General features: G+C 39.3%; 1 protein-coding gene across 3 annotated transcripts in view; it reads left to right on the top strand.

The window, feature by feature from the left end:
* The window catches only part of TMEM200A (transmembrane protein 200A), a 72,353-nt gene extending 60,485 nt beyond the window's left edge, over positions 1-11,868 (top strand). For all 3 annotated transcript variants that reach the window (XM_069541366.1, XM_060030531.2, XM_060030532.1), the window contains one exon: positions 8,917-11,868. In XM_069541366.1, coding sequence (XP_069397467.1) covers positions 8,933-10,408 — 1,476 coding nt within the window. In that variant the 5' untranslated portion in view covers positions 8,917-8,932 and the 3' untranslated portion in view covers positions 10,409-11,868. The remainder of the gene's footprint in view (positions 1-8,916) is intronic.
* Positions 11,869-21,419: the final 9,551 nt, after the last annotated feature.

Raw genomic sequence — 21,419 nt, 5'->3', positions numbered from 1 at the left:
TAGATTCTTTTTTAGTGCGAGCTGTGGAGTCTGGTCTTGCCATCCCTCACAAGGCCTCTCTTCATACCACTTTCTATTTTGCCTGAAAGGCAATCCTGCTCAGATTTTACTTATGGGGAAAAAATGTAAATTCTCTAGATGGACTTTGAACTATTTCCTAATGTTTTTCTAGGGTTTTAAAAATGCTATGTAGCTTAGAGCTACTAAGCTACAGTTGGAAAACTTGATAAGAAATTTGATGTACTACCGTACTGTTAGTATGGATTAAAAGATGACATGGCTCACTGCTAATTCAGATGGTGTTTTTGCTCTGGTGAGAGGTGGTTCCTTCTTTACAGTAGAGAAGAAGGTAAGACCTTTTGCATCCTTAATGGTATTGGCACAGCTGTGTTCCATGCAAAACTGACAGACGTATACAAGATAGTGGCTAGAAAGTGGAGCAACTGGGATTGAAACTTCCTACTGCCCTCCAGCTTTTTCCCTTGTCCTATAGGAATGTCAGCATGTATTTGGATTTTCCAGACATTTAAAATCACTGGAAAGGACATTACTACTTTTTAGAGTCTCACTTTCCAATATCGTCTTCAAAAACATGGTCACCCTACCTGAAAGTGAAGTTACGAAATATGTTCTTCTGCAGAGCAGGGATCTACATAAAAAGTCCAATTTGTGATTTTAAATACTTCAGCTCTTTATGCAGGAATATCTCAGCTAATTTCCTGCATCTTAGTAAATTTGTTACTTCTTTAGTGATAGCTTCTTTACACCAATTTCAAGTCGACTTCCTGTCAGGAAACAAAGTGAACAGGGAGTGTGACAATCCTCTAAGGACTTGTCCAGATTTGAAGAACTGGGATCCAGGGCAGGAAGTATATTTCTACTTTGGGGAAAGAGGTTCTGATTTCTTCTGTTCCTGTGGAAAATGTCTCCCACTGGCTCTCAGCAGAGTTTTTTCTAACAGCTCATTATGGATCTGTTATTTGGCCTCCTGAAGATTTTTGTGTTCCATGGGCTTCCTGGCTTTTAGCCCTTGGAAAGAAATTGTTCCACGTCATTGTTACACAGCTCATAATTGGTTTAGGCCCATATTTTATAGTTTGTCAGGCTGGCAGGTTATGAAAGCATCAGTAACAAAAAACATATATAGATTTCCAAGTGCATTTTCCATCCTAGCATTTCTGCATGTTTAGGAGGTACTTGACCATAAAATGATATTTTATCTTTAATGACTGGGTATCATGCTGCTAATTATCAAAAAATTCTGTATTTCCCTTTAGTTCTAGCATTCACGTGGAAGTAGAGCTATACTAAGTATTAAGAAACTGTTCTCTCCATGGTAGGCCAGCAAAGGTCTTCAGAATGTACATAAAATCATAGCTTAAACTTTTTGTCACAAAATTCACATATTGTAAATTTTCACTTTATGTCACCCTTTCAGCATCTTCTCTAGTTCTCATATCCCCAACCCATATTCTTCATTTTCAGTCTGTTTTATGTCCAGGTGTCCCAATGGAAACAGAATGGTGCTTGCCGAATTCATCAGATTACTCAGGCATACGATTTAATTGCATCACTAAGTAAAAACAGCAGATGAGCTGGTTTGGGTTTTTCTACCTTGTTTTTATTATTGCTATTATTTTTTGACAGAGACAAGTCTCCAAATCTCAACAAATAGAATGAATTGAAAAGAAAATCATGCTTTATTCTTTCTGTAACGTATTTCCCACCTGTCTCTCTCTTACATACACTCAACTCTTCTTTGCAACCACCAAGTTATTAATGCTTCTGCCACTAAAATACACAGACGCCACTCAGATAGTTTTTGACTCTAAATCCCAGGACAAACTTGCAGTCATAATTTCCTTCCCATGTACAGTGACCCATCATTAATTATTTAACTCAATATATTAAAATATATTTTTAGTTTGCCTACCTGAGCAATGAATAATAAACAATGAAGAGTTAATAGCTATTGTTTATTGAGGAATTACTGTAAAGTGTAATAGTGAACACTTTATATGCTTCATTTTATCCTCAAGAAGACCTTAAAATCAGACACAGCTGACATCACTGATGTAGACCTTAGTTCCCAGACACTGAGCTGTGCTTTGCATTTATCATTTCCTTTGCTTTACAACAACCTTATTGATACTATCCTCGTTTTACAGATGAGGAAACTGAGGCTCCAAAGGTTGAGCCAGTTTTTCAAGGATGGCTATTAAGTGGTGTGTAGGGATTCAAGTCCCCCCAGGTCTTCTGCCCCCAGTGTACTGTATCCTCTGTATTAAAGACAGGTTTTGCCATTTTATACATGAAGGAACTGAGAGGAGAAAAGTTTAAAACAACACGCCCAAGGTTGCATGGCTGTCAAGTGATGGAGCAAGGGTGTGAACCCCTGTCTTTCTGATTTCAAGGCCCATGTGCAAAACCATTATGCTACACATTAAAAAATGATTTCTATTCTATTCTTATTTTTTAAACTTTAATATGATTGAGCTATCTGTCACCCATAGGCATTTTCTCTTTCAGCTCTGGTAAAGATATAGATTAGAAATCCTCCTCTAAAAGTTTAAAATGTCTCTACAGGGAAGGAAGTCCTAAAACTGTTCTAGCTTGAACAGAAAATATTTCCATCTGTCACATCTGTGGATACCACATGGGGTTTTAATATAATGCTTTTGTTTGGTTCTGAAGGCATAGATTAATTTTCACCTCCTTTTGGCAGATAGCTTCACTGTCTGGCAACTTTTTAAACCTCGAGATTAGAATAAAAATTCAAAGTATACATAAGACAATATCAAATATATTTAAAATAATAGGCACACTTCAGCTGAGAAGATGAAGAAAAACTGTAGGGCGAGGACTCTCGTGGAACAGTGAGGAACGAGAATGACTTAGAATCTGCATGGCAAACTCCTACTGATGCACCAGGTCTCCATGACTTGCTGCTGTTTCTTGGAAGCTTCCCTTGATTCCTCCAGATGGTGTGGAAGAGCATTCTCTAATATAGCTCCATCAGAGCAATTCATTCATTCTACTTTAAACGTGTACTTTGCTTTCCCACTGGACCCCATACTCCTTGAAATCAAGGATCGGGTGTCGTTATCTTTGTGTCCCTAGTTACTAGCATATTTCAGTCATAGTCAAGCCTTCATCAAGGCAGTTCACAGTCAACAAATAAACTTGCTGAGCACTTAACTACATTCCAGGCACTGAGCGAGGCATTGGAAGATAGCATGAAAAATAATACAAAGAGGAATATCTAACCAAGAATGAACATTGGCCTGGGAGTCTGAAAACTTAAATTCCAATCCTATTCTTTCTGCTGATTCATTGTTAGATCTTAGACAACATTCCTGTTTTTAGCTGGCTAAAAGGAATGTCTGGATTCAAAGTCTTCTAAAGCTTTCAACTCTGCAAGTCTATTTACTTACCATTACCTTAGATATGGGCATGTGAATGCATTTAGAATCACATCTGGTGTATAACAGGCTCACGTGTGGTGAGAATAGCAGGTCAGTGTGGTCAGAAGAAGACTTAAGTGTACAGAAATAAACTTCCATGGGGCTGTGAATATTCAAAACTTGTATGGATTAGGGCTGTGAAAAGCGAATTCCAGAATGTGCTTAAACTTGTAAAAAGGGTAAAGGACAACAACAATAAGACTTTTAGAAGTATAATCAGAGCAAGAATAGGAGAGGATACACCTGACAGTTAGATGCGATGGTGTAGTGTTGATACGTGATACACAGGCAGAAATCCTCCTAGTCAAGGAGAAAGAGCTTTCAGCTGAAAGGTGTACAATAAACATGGTCCAGAGGAGAGATGAGCCCAAGGTAGACGAGTAGATGTTAAGTGTGCTTGAAAGAATGCAAGAGTCTGCGTCTGTAGTGAGAAAGGTAGCAAATGAAATTGAATTCCTACTGATGATTTCTGAGCTCTTCGATGAGTGGGTACGATGGCAAAGGCCTGGAGATAGCCCAACAGGATCCTGGTTTGCACAGTGAAGAAGCAGGTGTGTTGTGTGAAATTTAAGCTGCTGATCTTTATAGCTGTTGCTAGAAAGATTGTAGCTGATTTATGAACACTGAGAATGAAAAATAGGACAATTGATATGTAGCTAAAAACCCGAACTAATTTTTTTTGTTTTGTATTGTTAACAGAAGAATATCTGTCTTTTAGCTTGGCGTTTGACAAAACCGTGATATCTCTTTGGAGAATACGGAGACACTGAGTGTAGCTGACCCTCTCGTTAGGCTAGTTGAATGACCCCCTCAAAAAAATAGCTGCTAATCATTATATTCTTTAGGCCAGGACACATATTTTGAGCCCTATATCTACTACAATACCAGATATCCGTTTTTACTGATTACGTGAATGAATATTTACATAAATTAACAATGTCCACCTAGGAGGCGGTCTCTAGGGGAATACCACAGGGCTTTCTTCAAGTTTCAGAAGTTTGGGTGAAGCCTTGGATCCAGAGAGACTGATAAACAAAAACTCTGTGCCCAAGTTAACAAAATGAAATTGAGTGTAGAAAAATTCTTCACTTGGATTTTTAAGGAAATAATGCCCAGCCCTACCCTACCCAGGATGGTAGAGTAAGGAGGGGAGTCCAGGTGGAGAGTGGTCTGTTCTGAGTCTGCACCTTCATATGCTGAAGGTGATCTAGACAGATGTGAGAGGCCAGTGCTCACCCAAGGATGGGTCTTCACCCTCATCTACTCCCCATGAAATGGAAATGGAAGTCAGTTGGTTCATAGTCACAGTTTTAAAGGCACAAAGCATTCTTTAGGGTCTGGTGTTCTGGCAGAAACAGGAATCAAAATAAGAAAACGGACAGGGAAAGAAGACCTCAAGCAAAGGCAAATTCAGAGCAAATTTAGAGGCCCGTCCCCGTCTCAAATTCTGTAAGAGCATACGCTCTGGAGCCACCTCTGAGCTGTGTGACCTTAGGCAAGTCACCTAAACTCTCTGAGCCTCAGTTTTCTCATCTGCAAAATAGAGATCATAATGATTGTGTCCACCTCCAGAATTGCTGTGAGAATAAATATGTTCTTATACCTAAAACACTTCGAGTGGTGCCTATGAGCACTGTGTGTTAGCTATTATTACGATTATTGTTATTGTTATTATTAAAACTTAGAAGGATGCTATGATTTGTTACAATAAGAAAACTGTAGTGAACGGGGTCCCTATACTCCAATCCCTTCACCACCAGCAAGAAAAGAAAAGTCATAAAAGTGTAGGATGGAAGAGATGTGGCTTTGCGGCATAAATAAAGAAGAAGACTTAGCTGTTTTTGCATGCACTGAACACATTGGACCAAGCTGACATTGCAGTTTGAAGATGCTGAGGCCTGTGCATTCACTGCCTCTAGGTTTTATAGTTTCACTAAGTTTCTTATTGCAAAGCTGCCTTTAGCATCCTCGTGCTATTTCCCAATATCAGTCCCTCATTACGGCTTTCATCTACAAGTTGAGATTCATTTTCCTAAGATGGCAACAACTGTGTTTTGCATCTTCCTCCAACTCCACTGAGTGTGAGTGTAGCATTCAAGCATTCGGGAATGACTCTTACTCCCTCCCAAGACCTGGCCCTCCCCCTCCCTCTCTAGCCTTGCCTGGTTCCCTCCCTCAGTGCCGCGCTGGGTGCCAAAGGCTGGGCAGAGCTCTGTTCCCCAGCCTTTCTTTTTCTCGACCTTACCCGAAGTACCATTCACGTGATTTTTTTACCGTGATAAATGTTAGAATGCTCTCGCCTGCATGAAGCCTGTTGTCAAGGTCCTCCCTGATTGAAACTTGTATTCTAGGGGTTACCACCTTATGTTTTATGTAGGTGTATGAGCCCCTTCATTAGCTTGCAAGCTCTTTGAAGCAGGGACTGAGTTTGCGCACTTTTGCTTTGCCAACTCAGGGTCAGTTTGGGGTCCTGAATCCCAAGAGAGGCTCACGTAGTGTTGAATTGCCTGGATTGGAATTGAGGGAGGACAGACACCCACCCTGAGCTTGCCGATCCTTGGGCGTGTTGGTGCCCCTGTCCGGCTGGCCAGGGCGGACTGGCTGAAGAAGCTGTGTGAGCCTCTGTCTCCCCCTCATTCTCATCTCGATTTATCAACTCCTCCAGGAATCTTTCCTCCCTTCACTCACACTCTTAAACGGCCCTTGCTTTTTCTTCCTGTCTCTTCTGACTGGCTTTGCTTGCTTACAGAAGAGCCCAGTCACTCACTGCACTTTTCCACCTTCTCTCCTCATCTGTATTTCTCAAACTATTTTTTTTCTCTTCCAGCCCCTTTTTCTCTATCAGCTTCAGGAATAGAAAATGGCATCACTAGCAGAAAATGTTTTCCCAAGTTGGGAAGGACTGGGAATGTGTATGGAATGGGAATTCACCGAGGCTGCTTTTAAACCAGATGCGAGTCTTTTGCCCTTGTTTTCATTCTATTCAGAAAGAGTTTAGAAAAAATTCTTATCCTGCCATTATGGAAATAATTGAGTTAGATGGCTCCTATGTAATCTAAGCATTTTTTTCAAGAGCTCGAAACTGTTTTTGGTTCAAGAAAACGTAGGTTGACACTAAGCTTTGTTTTAGCCAAGGTTTGGCAAAGGTTCTAAGCTACGGTATGTATACTTTGATAAATTTCACAGACTAGAGCTATGGGTTATAATATGGTTTGTTCTTCCAATATTCAACTAACTTTAATCTAACTTACAATTCCAACGAAGGCTGGATTTACTCACCAGCCAGTTCAGCTAGCTAAAACTATAGATACCATCCACGACCCTGTTATTTAAGGACAATTCAAAAATCATAAATAGAAATTCAAAGGGAGAGCTTGATTTTGCAAGACAGAATTCGATGCTATGAAGCAACCCTCTCAGAACTTTGCCAGAGACCTTGTGGGTCTTAAAATATTCTCTGTTTTCTACCAGCCAGATTTGGCCGCCTGAGAGCTATTCATCACAAATGATGACAACCATTTTACCAAGTCACAAAATGTTGCTGTTTATTTTGGTATTAAATTTGTTCAAATTTTTAACTAGGAAAGTTAGTATAGTAATATTATGATTATATAGCAAATCTCAGGAAAAGTATTACTCCCTTACTGAGCATTTTAGCAAATATCTCTTGACACTAGCTATGTGTAAGGTATTATATTAAATATTTCTGATAATAATAATGTGGATTGAACTGGATGTTTGACCACAAGAAGTGGAAAAACTAAGACATTATAATATGGTGAGTGCCATAGAACACTTGCTAAAGTGTTCTGAGGAATGAACTCGTGTAGGAGTTTGCTTAGTGAGTCAGAGAAGGCTTTACAAAGGAAGTGGAATATCAGCTTCAGTGATTAGCCAGATGATAATATGTGAAATATGTGAAAAGGGGGATCTAGACAGATGAAACATTATTAACGGAGTCTCAAAAATGGTATCGTATGGAGTACAGGCAATACGGTTGCGTTTTAGTTTTTGTAAATGAAAGAGAGCAGCTGGAGATGAAGCTAAAGGCAGTAGTTGAATTCATGGGTTTGAAATCCCAGATTAAAACTTTGGTAGGTAGTGGAGAATATTTTATCCATTCTTCCACTCTTTAAACAACTTTGGAACTGTATTTTAGGATAATTAATCTGTCCTCAGCGTGTGAGCTTGATTGTGGAGGAAGAGAAATGGAGTTTGGAAGACCAGTTGGGAAGTTATTATAATGGTCTAGTAAGAGTTCATAAGACCTGCACTAGGCTGGGAAGAGCAGGATTGGAATGAAGGGGTAGAACTGAGAGACATTCTATAGTGAACATTTCTAGGAGTTAGAACCTGATTGGAAGATGAGAGGAAGAAGGAAGGGAGGAGTTAAAGGTAACTATGGAGAGTCAAGCCTGAGAACTGAGAGCATTGAAAAAGTCAGACAAGTCAAGTAGTATGGGTGGAAGGTGAGTCCAGCTCTGTGTGCTGTGGGATGGAAGGTGAGTTCAGCTTTGCTAGAGGAGCATCAATGTACATATATATGTCCCCCAGTGGAGAGCTGGAAATGTGAAATTGAAACTCAGGCTACAGTTTGAAATACAGACTTGGGACTCATTAGCTTAAAGGAAATGGTGGAAAGCGTGGGAGGGAAAATGAATACCAAGGGGGAGCATAAAGAGAAGATGGCCAAGGACAGGACACTGGAGGGAAGGTGGTCTACTTGTAGGTGAGAGAAGATGAGCCAGAATCGAAATAGTCAGTGAGGTCAGGGAAGAGGCAGAAGACTTAGTAGCATAAAAAGCTGGACAAGAGAGAGTTTCAAGAAAGGAAGGGTCAGGTAATATCCATGGAAAGAGAGAAGTGAGGAAGATGAGAATTGAGCAGGAGAAATTAAACGTGGTAGGTAAGTGTTCATTGGTGACCTTCACAAGAATGGTCTTAGAACTGTGAGTTGCTGGAATGTATTCTATTTGTAAATCTAGAGTTTGTTTGGGGCCTATTAAGTGTTCTGGATTTTTCTGTTTCTTTAAAATAACAGATAATGAAGGATGATGTGTGTGTGTGAGAGAGAGACAGACAGAGAGAGAGAGAGAGACAGAGATAGAGAATATGTGTATCTTGTGACCAAGGAACTGTTTTATATAATAAGTGATAAAATTATTTAAGTAAAATATACCTTGAGCTCACATTTCATTAATAATAGAAACACTAATTCAGCCAAAAAAGGAAATCTCCAGAATTTTACATTAGTCAATAAACAAAACTTCTACCCAAATTAAAGCCTTATTCCTTGGCCCCATTGCATTACATGAAGCAATAACAACAATATACAGCGTTGGCCAAAATGTTCGCTCGGGTTTTTCCATAACGTCTTATATAAACAAGTGCTGAACTGCTCTGCATACCTCAGAACATACTTAAGATTGTCGTCTTTTTCTCTTATTTTCAGCATAGAAGACTGAACTATGATAGCAACTGGTGGAGTGATAACTGGCCTGGCCGCCTTGAAGAGGCAAGACTCTGCCAGATCGCAGCATCATGTCAACCTCAGCCCGTCGCCTGCTGCCCAGGAGAAGAAACCGGTCAGGCGTCGACCTCGGGCCGATGTCGTGGTTGTTCGCGGCAAAATCCGGCTTTATTCCCCATCTGGTTTCTTCCTCATTTTAGGAGTCCTTATCTCCATTGTAGGAATCGCAATGGCAGTCCTTGGATATTGGCCTCAAAAAGAACGTTTTATCGATGCTGAGACGACATTGTCAACAAATGAAACTCAGGTCATCCGGAGCCAAGGTGGTGTGGTGGTTCGCTTCTTTGAGCAGCATTTGCATTCTGATAACATGAAAATGCTTGGCCCTTTCACAATGGGGATTGGCATTTTCATTTTCATTTGTGCTAACGCCATTCTTCACGAGAACCGTGACAAAGAAACAAAAGTCATACACATGAGGGATATCTATTCCACAGTCATCGACATCCACACGCTAAGAATCAAGGAGCAAAAGCATATGAATGGCATCTACCCTGGTCTAATGGGGGAAACGGAAGTAAAACAGAATGGGAACTCCTGTGCCTCGAGACTGGCAGCAAATACCATTGCTTCTTTTTCAGGTTTTAGGAGCAGTTTTCGGATGGACAGCTCTGTGGAGGAGGACGAGCTGGTGAGAAATGAAAGTAAGAGTTTTGGACATCTTATGCCACCTTTGCTCTCTGACAGCTCTAACTCTGTTTGTGGCCTCTATCCACCTCCTTCCCAGACAACTGATGATAAGACCAGTGGCCCTAAGAAATGTGAAACCAAGTCAATTGTGTCATCGTCCATCAGTACTTTTACATTGCCCGTGATCAAACTTAATAATTGCGTTATTGATGAGCCCAGTATAGATAACATCACTGAGGATGCTGACAACCTCAAAAGTAAGTCGAGGAATTTGTCAATGGACTCCCTTATGGTCCCTTTGCCCAATACCAGTCAGTCCTTCCAGCCAGTCAGTATGATGCTCCCAAGGAATAATTCCGTTGGGGAGTCACTGTCAAGTCAGTACAAGTCCTCTGTGGCCCTTGGACCTGGGGCTGGACAGCTCTTGTCTCCTGGGGATGCTAGAAGACAGTTTGGGTCCAACACATCCTTGCATTTGCTCTCGTCACACTCGAAATCCTTAGACTTAGACCGGGGTCACTCCACCTTAACCGTTCAGGCAGAACAACGGAAACATCCAAGCTGGCCTCGGTTGGATCGAAGCAACAGCAAAGGATACATGAAACTAGAGAACAAAGAGGACCCGATGGAGAGGCTGCTTGTACCCCAGGCTGCAGTCAAGAAAGACTTTACCAATAAGGAGAAGCTTCTTATGATTTCAAGGTCTCACAACAATTTGAGTTTCGAACATGATGAGTTTTTGAGTAACAACTTGAAGCGGGGAACTTCTGAAACAAGGTTTTAATGTTGAAAAAAGATCTTATTTTACAAGGCTCTATATTCTAAACCTATTTTCACCAGTGTTCCCTTGTTAAAGCCTTGGTTATAAGCCTTTTTAATCAAATGGTTTGTAGTGTATTAGACCTGGCTGCTTAATTCTGTAATGGAGATGGTTATATGTTTGGATTACTTAGGACTGCAGTACTCTATATTACTGCATATGAATTTATTTTTTTCCGTTCCCTTGAGTGCATGGGTTCTTTCATTAATATGAATACAAAATACTTCCATCCAAATTAAAGTTCCTATTCTTTACTTTAAAGTTCTTTCACGGATGGTCATATTCATGGAGCAAAGTGTCCAGTTTAGAAGAGGCAGGGTACCAAAGTGTAGACTAGAAGTGCCAAATTCAATGCTAATCTTAGGTGTCATTTTCTGAAAATTTGCTTTTATATAGGATTGGTTAAATTATTTAAAAGGAAAAAGATCTAGCTTCTGTGCAAGCTAAATAATGTGAATCGGGTAAATTGGCTTAGTACTGAGTAGCTAATTGACAAGAATTGGTGGAGTTTGGTTGTGACTAGTACCCTGAGCTCTAGGTAGGTAGTATTTTTTTCAACATCAGTTCTATTTTAGTGATATTTTACTAAGAAACCATGTATTCAAGAGCCATGGCTGAGAATGCCAGATATTCTTAGGGGTAAATATCAAAATGCTCAGCTATAACTTTAGATATTCAGAATCAAAATTTCTTTGCAACTGACTTGAAAACTGAATGAACCAATTTAGTGTTTAGAAGTGCTATCTTGAAATAATTACATATATGAAGAAAAGATTGACTAATGAATAAAAATACATGCTAGTTAATGCTAACTAGTCTCAGTACCTTTTCCTAGCCGTCTCTCTTATCATCTAATATCCACTCACTCCCACATCCTTGTTTTCCCCCAATATCTTTTAGATCCTGTTATTTGGAAGATAATCAGCTAACCTTGACATTTCTTTTATCTTTGCATATCACTAAGTTGGTGGTTGAAGAAGATTTAGTCCTTGATACATTGCCTTGACATTTACCTTATGCTAGAAAGCCATATGGTAACTCTGAAGACTTTCTTATGGTGTAATAGATATTTTGGATTGTGGTTCTCAGTTATTGAAGATAATAAATATTAAAATGCATTTTCCATCAGAAAATTTTCATGTTTTCCATTAAGGTAACCTAATTTTAAAAAATTGTTTGACAGAACACTCAGGAAATTTTACAAGTTTTTCCCAATGCATACACATTTCTGAACATCAGTATTGCAGTTGTTGTGGAAGAGGAGAAGGAAGATATCTTTGTATTTGTAGCTCCCCACAATTCCACCTTGTATTAGCATCACGAGCTTCCTTGGACTGAGGCACAGTGTTACTTGTTAGAACATCAAGCCTGTGTATTGTAATGGAGTGGGCTTAATACTTTACGATAAAGCATTTAATAAACCTCCAGTCTTAATACTAGTGTGTGTTCTTCATACATTTCTATTATTTTTTGAATAAAATACATTTCTGTTCAAAGTACCATTTTTCAAACTTTCAGATACATCGTACTGAAGGGGCTTGATACCCTAGCATCTGCATTGGGTGCTCTGGCTTTTTTCTTTTGCTTCTATTAGGTTAAAGAGCTAGGTCCATCCACCTGTTGTATTAAGCTATTTTCATATTTTGTTATTTGGATGTGATGGTTAATTTTATGTGTCAAGTTGACTGGGCTAAGGGATGTCCAGATTTCTAGGTGTGTCTGTTAGGGTGTCTCCCGAAGAGACTAGCATTTCAGTTGGTAGACTGAGTAAAGATAATTGCCCTCGCCGATGCAGGTGGATCTAATCCAATCCACCGAAGGCCTGAACAGGACAAAAAGGCAGAGGAAGGATGAATTCCCTCCCTCTACTTGAGCTGGGGCATCCACTTTCTCCTGCCCTAGGACATCAGTGCTCCTGGTCTTCAGGCCTTTGGACTCAGACTGGGACTTATGCCATTGGCTCCCTTGGTTTTTTGGTCTTCGAGTTTGGGCTAGAACTACCACTTGCTTTCCTGGGCCTCTCTAGCTTGCAGGCAGATGGCAGAGAGTAGGATTTCTTGGCTCCAGAGCCAATCCTTCAAAATAAATATATGTGTGTGTGTGTATATATATAAATGTCTATCTACCTATCTATCTATCTATCGATCTATCGATCTATCTATCTATCTGATCTTCTATTGGTTTAGTTTCTCTGGAGAACACTGACTAATATACTTAGGATGATTTTCACTTAAAATTTCATTGACTTTCAGGAAGATAACCAGATACATAGCATCTAGCAAATGTCAGTGATACTCCCAGATCTGAAAACAATGGCTCACAACACCCCTGATGTGACAAATGACTAAAGCCATATAATTTGTTCAGCTCACCCCTGAAAGAGCTCTAGCAATTTGAAGAGGATTAAACAGCATGGGTCTTGGAAGATTTGAATAAAGGAATTGGGAGCTCAAAGCAGAGATTTCTGTTCAGCCTCCACTCCATCAAAAAGCCTGAGTTTTTACTTACCAGACAAACCAAGTTTATTAAACAATAAATAATTTTCTTATTTTAAATTAATCAAAGACATGTTGCTAAGTAAAATTTTAGATGCATATGAAATAGCTGATGTCGCCGTATTGACTTGATGTAATTCCACCCCAAAGCAATGGAACCTGGAATTTTAGTTAGACTCTATTTTGTGCATTTCCCTTAGGCTTTTATAAATATTGCAGATTACTTATAAACTCCATTTCTTCCTCTGGGAAACCCCAGGAATCTGGACCATGAACTAGCTGCCTCTAGTCCAAAGAGTTTCTAAGGCCTGTGGCCTATCCAGGGTATATTAGTTTGCTCAGGCTACCATATAAAATACCACAGATTGGGTGGCTTAAACAAGAGAAATTTATTTTCTCCAGGTCTGAAATGCAAGATCAAGGTATTTGGCTTGTCCTGAGGCCTGTCTTCTTGGCTTGCAGAAGCTACTCTCTCACTGTGTGTCTCTGGTGTATCTTTGCCTTATGACCACACCAGTCATGCTGGATTCAGGCCCTACCCTAGAGGCCTTATTTCACCTTAATTACCTTTTAAAAGGCCCTATCTCCAAATAGGGTTACATTCTGAGGTACGGGGGTTAGGATTTAAACAACGAATTTGGGGTTGTGCCCATCACATGAGGTGTGCCCTTGAGAAGCAGGAAAGCTGCGTGTTCTTAGCCTGGATTAGGTGACAAGAGCACAGTATGCCCCCAATGGCTTTGCCACCCTCGCTGTGTAGCCTTGAATAAATCACTTCATCTCTGCATTTCAATTAATTCAATTTCAATTAATTTCTTAATTTCAAGCCTTCATTCCTCAAGTGGGAAACGAGACGGGTAAGAACATAAATTTTAAAGTCCTTTCTAACTCTAAAAGTCCTGGGTTCCTGGTGCCTTGGGATGAAGATCCATTGCTATAGATTAAATGGCTTGATGCTCATAGGGGATCCAGGATGGTGCCTGCGTGGGCCCATAGCGAACACTCAACATATGTGAGCTATTACTGTCTGAAAGTGTCACCTAAGAGTTCTTCAAGCTTCACACTGCCCCCACCCTACCCCCCAAGTATACCCCCTGTGGTAGGGTGAATAAAAGTCCTCTAAAAGTGTCCATGTCCCATATGGCAAAATGGACTTGCAACTCTAAGTTAAAGATCTTAAAGTGGGGGAGATTATCCTGGATTATTCAGGTGGGCCCAGTGTAATCACAAAGGTCCTTGTAAGAAGGAAGCAGAGGAGACGATGATGTGACCCAAGCAGCTAGAGAATGGAAGGCCAAGATCCTGGCTTTAAAGATGGAGGGAGGAGCCATGAGCCGAGAAGTACAAGGAAGGAAGCTCTAGAAGCTGGTAAAACCAAGGAAGTGGATTCTGCCCTCAGCGCCTCTCTAGGAACCAGCCCTGCTGGTTGACCTTGACTTTAGCGCAGTGAAAATGATTTTGGACTTGCGGCCTCTGGAATTGTAAGAGAAGAAATACATGTCGTTTTAATCTACTATCTTTGTGTAATTTGTTACAGCAGCCATAATGAACTAATGTTTTCCCCCAGTCCAGATGAACTGCTTCAGACCCATGAGCCAGTATTCAGCAGACTCATAAGCAGGGTCAAAGGTGTCTATACTAGGTGATGGCAGGTGGCCCAAAGCAGAATGTATGGTCAATTTTAGATTTATGTTAACACTGATAATCTTAATGTAAGTATAATCATTTAAACAAAAGTGGTAGTGCTTTTTTGAAGCAGGAAGTACTGATTTTTATACATAATAAAAAATAGAAAACCCTATAGTTGGCTTAGAAGTAACCATCGATTATAAAAGCTTTCAGGCTCAAATTAGTGTTTCCATCTACATAATTTTAGAAGAAACAGTGGTAATCAGTAAAAATCATTAAAAAAAAACCCATTTTTAGCACAACTTTGTATCAAAGTGGATATTACGCCAGCATTTAACAATTTACTAGATGAAGATAAGTTTTTAGCTACTTGTTTTAGCAGTTCAAATTTAACCCTTTTTAATCATTACAGGAACACACCATGAATAACTAAAAGAAGTAAAATAGGTTCTTAAAAAAATCCGCCAGTTTACCAAAATTTTACTCATAGCATTTTAAATATTAAAACGTTGACCTGCCCGGTGGTATATATTCAACTGCTATGGTATTTAGATTGTTCAAAGATCTTAATCATTTGTTCCCTAAGTAGGAACCGTAAGAGCCATACACAGATTATTCTGTCTCTTACTTTCAATGAATTGCCCTGTTACCCTTCCCCCACCTTATATGGAATCCTGTTTTAGACCTTATGTCAATAATAGGGTACATAAACTTGATATAGGATCCCCATTGGATGAGTTAAGTGCTTTGTGACCTGAATTCAGACTGAAGTAATTCAGGTGGTTTCTCTCTATATGCTCTTTCTCCCAGGACGATGGCACCAGGGAAAAAAGGCCCACTTCACTGAAGCGCCTTTTACTCAATAGCTGATGTCACCTTGAAATAGTCATTTAAAAATCAAAGAATGAAATACTGCCATTTGCAGCAACATGGATGAACCTAGAGAATATCATACTAAGTGAAGTAAGTCAGAGAAAGGCAAATGTTATATGATATCACTTATATGTGAAATCTATTAATTCATTTACAAAAGAGAAACAGACACACAGACATAGAAAACAAACTTATGGTTACCAAAGGGGAAGGCGGGGAGGACAAATTAGGGCTTTGGGATTAACAGATACTACTATATATAAAATAAACAAGGACCTACTGTATAGCACTGGGAACTATATTCAGTATCTTGTAATAAGCTATAATAGAAAAGAATCTGAAAAAATATGTATATATCTGAATCACTTTGCTGTACACCTGAAACTAACACAATATTGTAAATGAACTATACTCCAATTAAAAAAAATTTTTTTAATAATAAAAATCATGTCTGCTCAAGAATAGGGCTCATTAACATGACAGAATTAGGTCACTCAACCTTTATATGTTCATATAAGTCAATTCCTATTCTTGAAACACATTTCTGGTAAACTTATTTACATTTATGTTTGTTATTTGCTGACAGTATAAGAAAAGAGAAAATAAGTCATAAAGAAGATAGGAAATCTCTGCACATAGGATCTTGTCATTCTCACTTCAGGTTGGCTATCCTCACAGTCTTAAACTTTATATATACTCTTTCTATTGTTTCCCTCTGCTACTGGTTGATCCAGCCCTTGTTTTATACCAGAAATGATTAAGAAAATTACTTTTATTTCTGTCTCTTCCCTTATTAATTCACCATTTAATAGTTTGAGACTTCTAATAATTCTCTAGTTCTTCCTCATCACTGAAGAGTATAGACTGTGTCTCCAGGACGATGTGTACTCTACAAGTTAAATGCAGAGATTTTGTTGGCAGTGCAATGGTTTACAATCTAGGCAAGGCCACAGCATTTGTGGTACAAATGATAGAATACTTGCTAATAGAAACGTGCCAATCTGGAATCAAGAAGCAATAAGGACATGTGAGCTGACACACAGTGGAACACACAAGGTCATGGCAGAGGCAAGACTTGAATCCAGGACTGTTGATTCCCAGCATCACCATCAATTAAAACCAAACCAAACTTTAAAAAAAAACATTTTTAAAAAACATACATTCAAAATCCAATGAATAGATTTTGGGTTTATTAGGACTGGTAAAGAGAAAAGTATCTAAAATTTCGGGCAGAAAATGTAATTTGAATGCTTCATCACATCATAGAAGTGCGTGTGAGGTCATGGGGTGATATACTAGGGGCTGACGTTAGAGAAGGCACAGAGTTTGGAACAAGAATTTTCAATACTTATTTTATAGCTTGATTTCCTGTGTTTGATTTATTAACTATGCAACTCTGCCATGAAAATTATGCCAGTATGCCCTTCTGAGCCATTATATTATCTTTGAACAAGATCTATGGAACTAAAATGAGTCATTTGCACCCGTATCCAATAAACCACATGTACTAGAAGGAAGGCAGGAAGACAAGGGGGAGGGAAGGAAGAAGTGTGGGATTTGGGGGCTAGAGAGAGAAGAGAATGCCATATGGTTTTTCTGTTTTGTTTTGTTTTGTTTTTCTGCTTATTGAAAACTCATGCCCAGCAAAAGGCATTCCATTTACACTTTATTTTGGAATAAAACCAAGCTTATAATTTTTTTTTTTTTTTGCAGTACGCAGGCCTCTCACTGTTGTGGCCTCTCCTGTTGCGGAGCACAGGCTCCGGACGCGGAGGCTCAGCGGCTATGGCTCACGGGCCCAGCCGCTCCGCGGCATGTGGGATCTTCCCGGACCGGGGCACGAACCCGCGTCCCCTGCATTTTTCCCTAAAGCATTTCCAAATTCCAAATGTGTTACCTTGTGTTATCAGTTACAATGTTAATAATCGGAGAAGTCACATTAACTTTCCAGCCAGTTAGTTGAAGAGCTAAGGAAATGTCTTTCAAAGGCTCTTGCATTTTATGAGTTCGCTATTATAGTCTATTACTATGTCAGGGCATTAAGAGGGCATATGAGCAAAAAGTATGGAAGACATTTAGAACCTGGATCATATTCAATATAGGCCATAAATAATTGTCCTGTAAAGTGTAGCATGCTCCTTATCATTTAACAGAGAGGAAAAAAATATTATCTTATGAAGTAATCTAAGTGAAATATATTCACTTTGCTGTGTGAATACCACATTGTATTTTATATTGGCTAAGAAAATATTCAGCAGCTTACAAAATAAATTTAATGTAAAACATTCTTTTCTTACTCTAGAGTTCTGGCAATGATATACACTAAGAAATTTGGACACAAATTTATTGTATATTTATAAAATTATACCAAAAGGGTCTAGTCCTACAAGTATAGCCTGCTCTCAAGTATTTAATTATTTAGTGTTTAATCTGTGGATTATTCACACTCTTCTCTTTCAACTTTTAAAATTTATTTGTATATTTTATAATTTACTTTCATTAACACAATGTTATGGTTATGTTCTCTTTGGGTGATGGGTTAAAGGAGAGGTAACATTGAGTACTGACCATTCTGCAACATAATGATAACACTGCCATGAGTTCACAGTGGAAGCAAAGGAAGAAAATCTGAGAAGGTGCTACAGTGGGGTATTCAAATTATGTATTTCATATTTGTTATTTTTGTTCTTTCACTTCTGTTGCCACAGTCTACCAAGAGTTGACTCTTGGTCAGAATGGAGGTTATTGTCAATTTAGGTATGTCATTGAATTATTTGTATATTGGAAAGTTCAGGAAATTCTGGAACTGATTTAAACAAATTCTTTGTAGACTCTTTTCTCAATATTTCTATTCTTCTAGACTTCAGACTTTATTCATCAAGATGCATCAGTCTTGCACAATGCTGGTACATACTGGGCTCCCAGTGGAGACTGAGAGAATTAATTTACTTTTTGTTCATGGTGAAAAATATAGGCTGTATTTCATTGCCCTACACTTATGGATAGGTCAGTTCCCAAAAGACCCTATGATAAGAAAGGGAGAATGTATGTGGCTGGTTATAAAATTTTAAGTTTTACTAGAATATAAGGCATGGACTGGCCTATAAACCAACTGCTGGAAGATAAAGAAGGAACTAATGCAGTGGTACTCTTGGTATTTTGATCCTAGAATGAATAAGGAAAGTAATCTCAAAAGCTGTGTATATCTTTTTAAAAACATGGAACATATCAATAGAAAACTATTTTTGTAATGCAAAAGCAATTCAGTACCTGTAGAGCTGGTCAATGGCCTTCCTGAAACATTAACTTTGTATTATCTTTGTGTCCCATATACCTGCCTTTTAACTTTAATGCCCAAGCCCTATTTGAAATAAAGCAGTTATTTCCATTTCATCAATAAAACAGTTACCCAGGTATACATAATGTTTCAATTTCATGAATTTATCTGTCAAAATGATCATCTGCGGTTAGTGTTTCTAGAGAGTCGGAGGTTACAATCCATTTACCAAGGTCTTGTGATTGGTATAGCACATCTTCCTCATTCTCCAGTCTCCCAGGAATTCCAACATTACCTGAGCATGCAAATTACCTTCATTTCATAGATGTAAACCTGAAATAGAAACTTGCTCTTACTGAAATTTTATACCTATGAGCTAACAGCAGATACCAGAAGAGAGGGAAAATAGAAATTTAAGATGTAAATATCCAGTCTTCCAAGTTAAGTGAGAAGGAATCCAGATGTTATTCATTTTATTAAATAAAGAAATAGATTTTTTAAAAGACTCTTAAGAATCTTATACACATTCATGAGATGCTGTTGACGGCATTGGGAACCAGCTATGAGAGCTGCCCTATCCTTAACACCCTGAAGGAACATCAAAAAGAAGGTAATGCTTTCTGGAAAGAAACAACTTGAGGTATACTCTGAAGGATTTGTATGAATCAAGTAAATAGTTCAAGGGCAATCTTTTGGAGGGAAATACCTCCAAGGTTAAGACCCAGAACCAGGGAGAAGTAAAGCCTGCAAGACACGTGGCCTGTCTGGAGCACTGAGTTTAAAATGGAGAGAACAGAAGGTAAGTTGCAAAGGAACACGGAGTTCACATTCACAATAACTTCAAAAGCCAGGCCAGGAACTGGTTCCTAGACTCATGGTAAGACCTCCTAAGCATAAGAGGAATACATCAAGGGAGGTTTTCTAGAAGTACATGCTTAATGGTGATCTGCAGAGTGGTTTGGGAAATATTGGAAGGAAGGAAAGAGTAGTTGGGACCTGGATCAAGGAAAATGGGGAAATATTGATTCTCAGTCATTGTCTTACTAATTTACCAGCTTCATTTGTCTGTTTTTCTCTCCCTCATCTTTGGTTTCTTGGACAACATATCCTCCTGACTTTTTTTCCTGCTTTGCTAGTCCCTTCTTCTCAGTCTCCATGGCTGGTCTTTCCCTTTCTTCACTAACATTGGAGTGTTCTAGGGCTCATTCCTTGGTTCTCCTCTCTCTGGATCTACCCTCACTCACTTGGTGATCAGATGGCTTTTAAAAACATCTCATGCCCATGACTCCCAAACTCTCCCTTTTATTCAAACTCTTGTCTTTTCCACTTGGCTGTCTACTAGACAAATGAAAGTTGACATATCAAAATTGAACTCCCATCTTCCTCTAAACCTGGTCTATCTGTAGTCTTCCCCTTCTCAGTTGATGGTGACTCCCTCATTCCATTTGCTTAGCCCCAAAACCTTACCATCATCATTGATTCTAGTTTCTATTTCATTACACACACCCAATATTTCAGCAAATGCTGTGGGCTCTGCCCTCAACATATATAATCCAAACATTTCTTACCCACCTCCACTGTTTACTTCATCATCTTATCTCATCTGGAATTCTGAAATACCCACATAACTAGTCTTCCTACTTCCATCCTGGAGTGTAGTCTATTCTCAACATGGCAGCTAGATTAGTCATATCACTTGTCTTCTCATGCCCTGCCGTGGCTTCCCAGCCCTGGCAGGACCTACATAATCTGTCCCTTGTTACACCTCCAGCCTCATCTATTACTACCTGCCTCACTCAGCTCCACCCACTCACTTTCTTTCCTGATCATTGAACAGAACAAGCATTTGCCCGTCTCAAGGCTTTCCACGGTGTGTGCCTTTTGCCTAGAATGCTATTCTTTCAATATCTGCGCCTGCCAGAAACCAAGTGGCGTGACGTGCCTGGGGCTTCCTTGAGCCACTTCTTCATTTCGGAGCCTGAGGTAAGTATTTATGGTTTACTCTTTTCTCATGCTCTCTTTCTTCCCCTGTCCCCACTAGGCATAGCTTGAATTCGCATCTGGGTCCTGACTCATTTGGACAATGGATGCTGATTCCTACCAGAGCCGTCTTCCACATCTCTCTCTCCTGCTCTTCTTGCCAGTTACTATATTCCCTGTTTATTTAGTCTCTCATTCGTGTCTAGGTTTTTCCTTTTGATTTGACACCCCAAGCTACTGCTTCACCTTTGCTTTCAGGACTTTCTTCAACTATTATTCATACATTTAAAATTATTTGCATGGCATTACTGGTTATAGAAACAATCTTCAGTCATTATTTTTAAAAAACACACACATTCCAACAAAATGGAACTGTAAAACTAAGAAAGTGAAATATCTCCCATGATTGCATTCTCGGATAGCCACGGTAACAATCACTTTCAGAGAGCCCAGGGTGCACTAGGCATTGTGTTAAGTGCTGTAAAAACAAAGCAAATTAAGACATTGCCTGTCCTTCAAGGAGTTTACAAGCTCAAATAACCAAGTTCTCCTTTACTGCATGGGAATAGCCACTGTGCTATGACCTTTAGCTCACACCTTGCTCTGGACACTACCAGATGGTATCTACCACCCACTCTGTAGATACCCGTGCTAGCCCTGCAGATCCACAGAACCACCTGCTGACAGCAAGAGGGACGAGGAGGTGGAAACAATGGGCTTA

Source organism: Delphinus delphis, chromosome 14 (assembly GCF_949987515.2).
Source record: "Delphinus delphis chromosome 14, mDelDel1.2, whole genome shotgun sequence".
NCBI lineage: Eukaryota > Metazoa > Chordata > Mammalia > Artiodactyla > Delphinidae > Delphinus > Delphinus delphis.
This window is presented reverse-complemented; position numbering and strand designations above follow the sequence as displayed.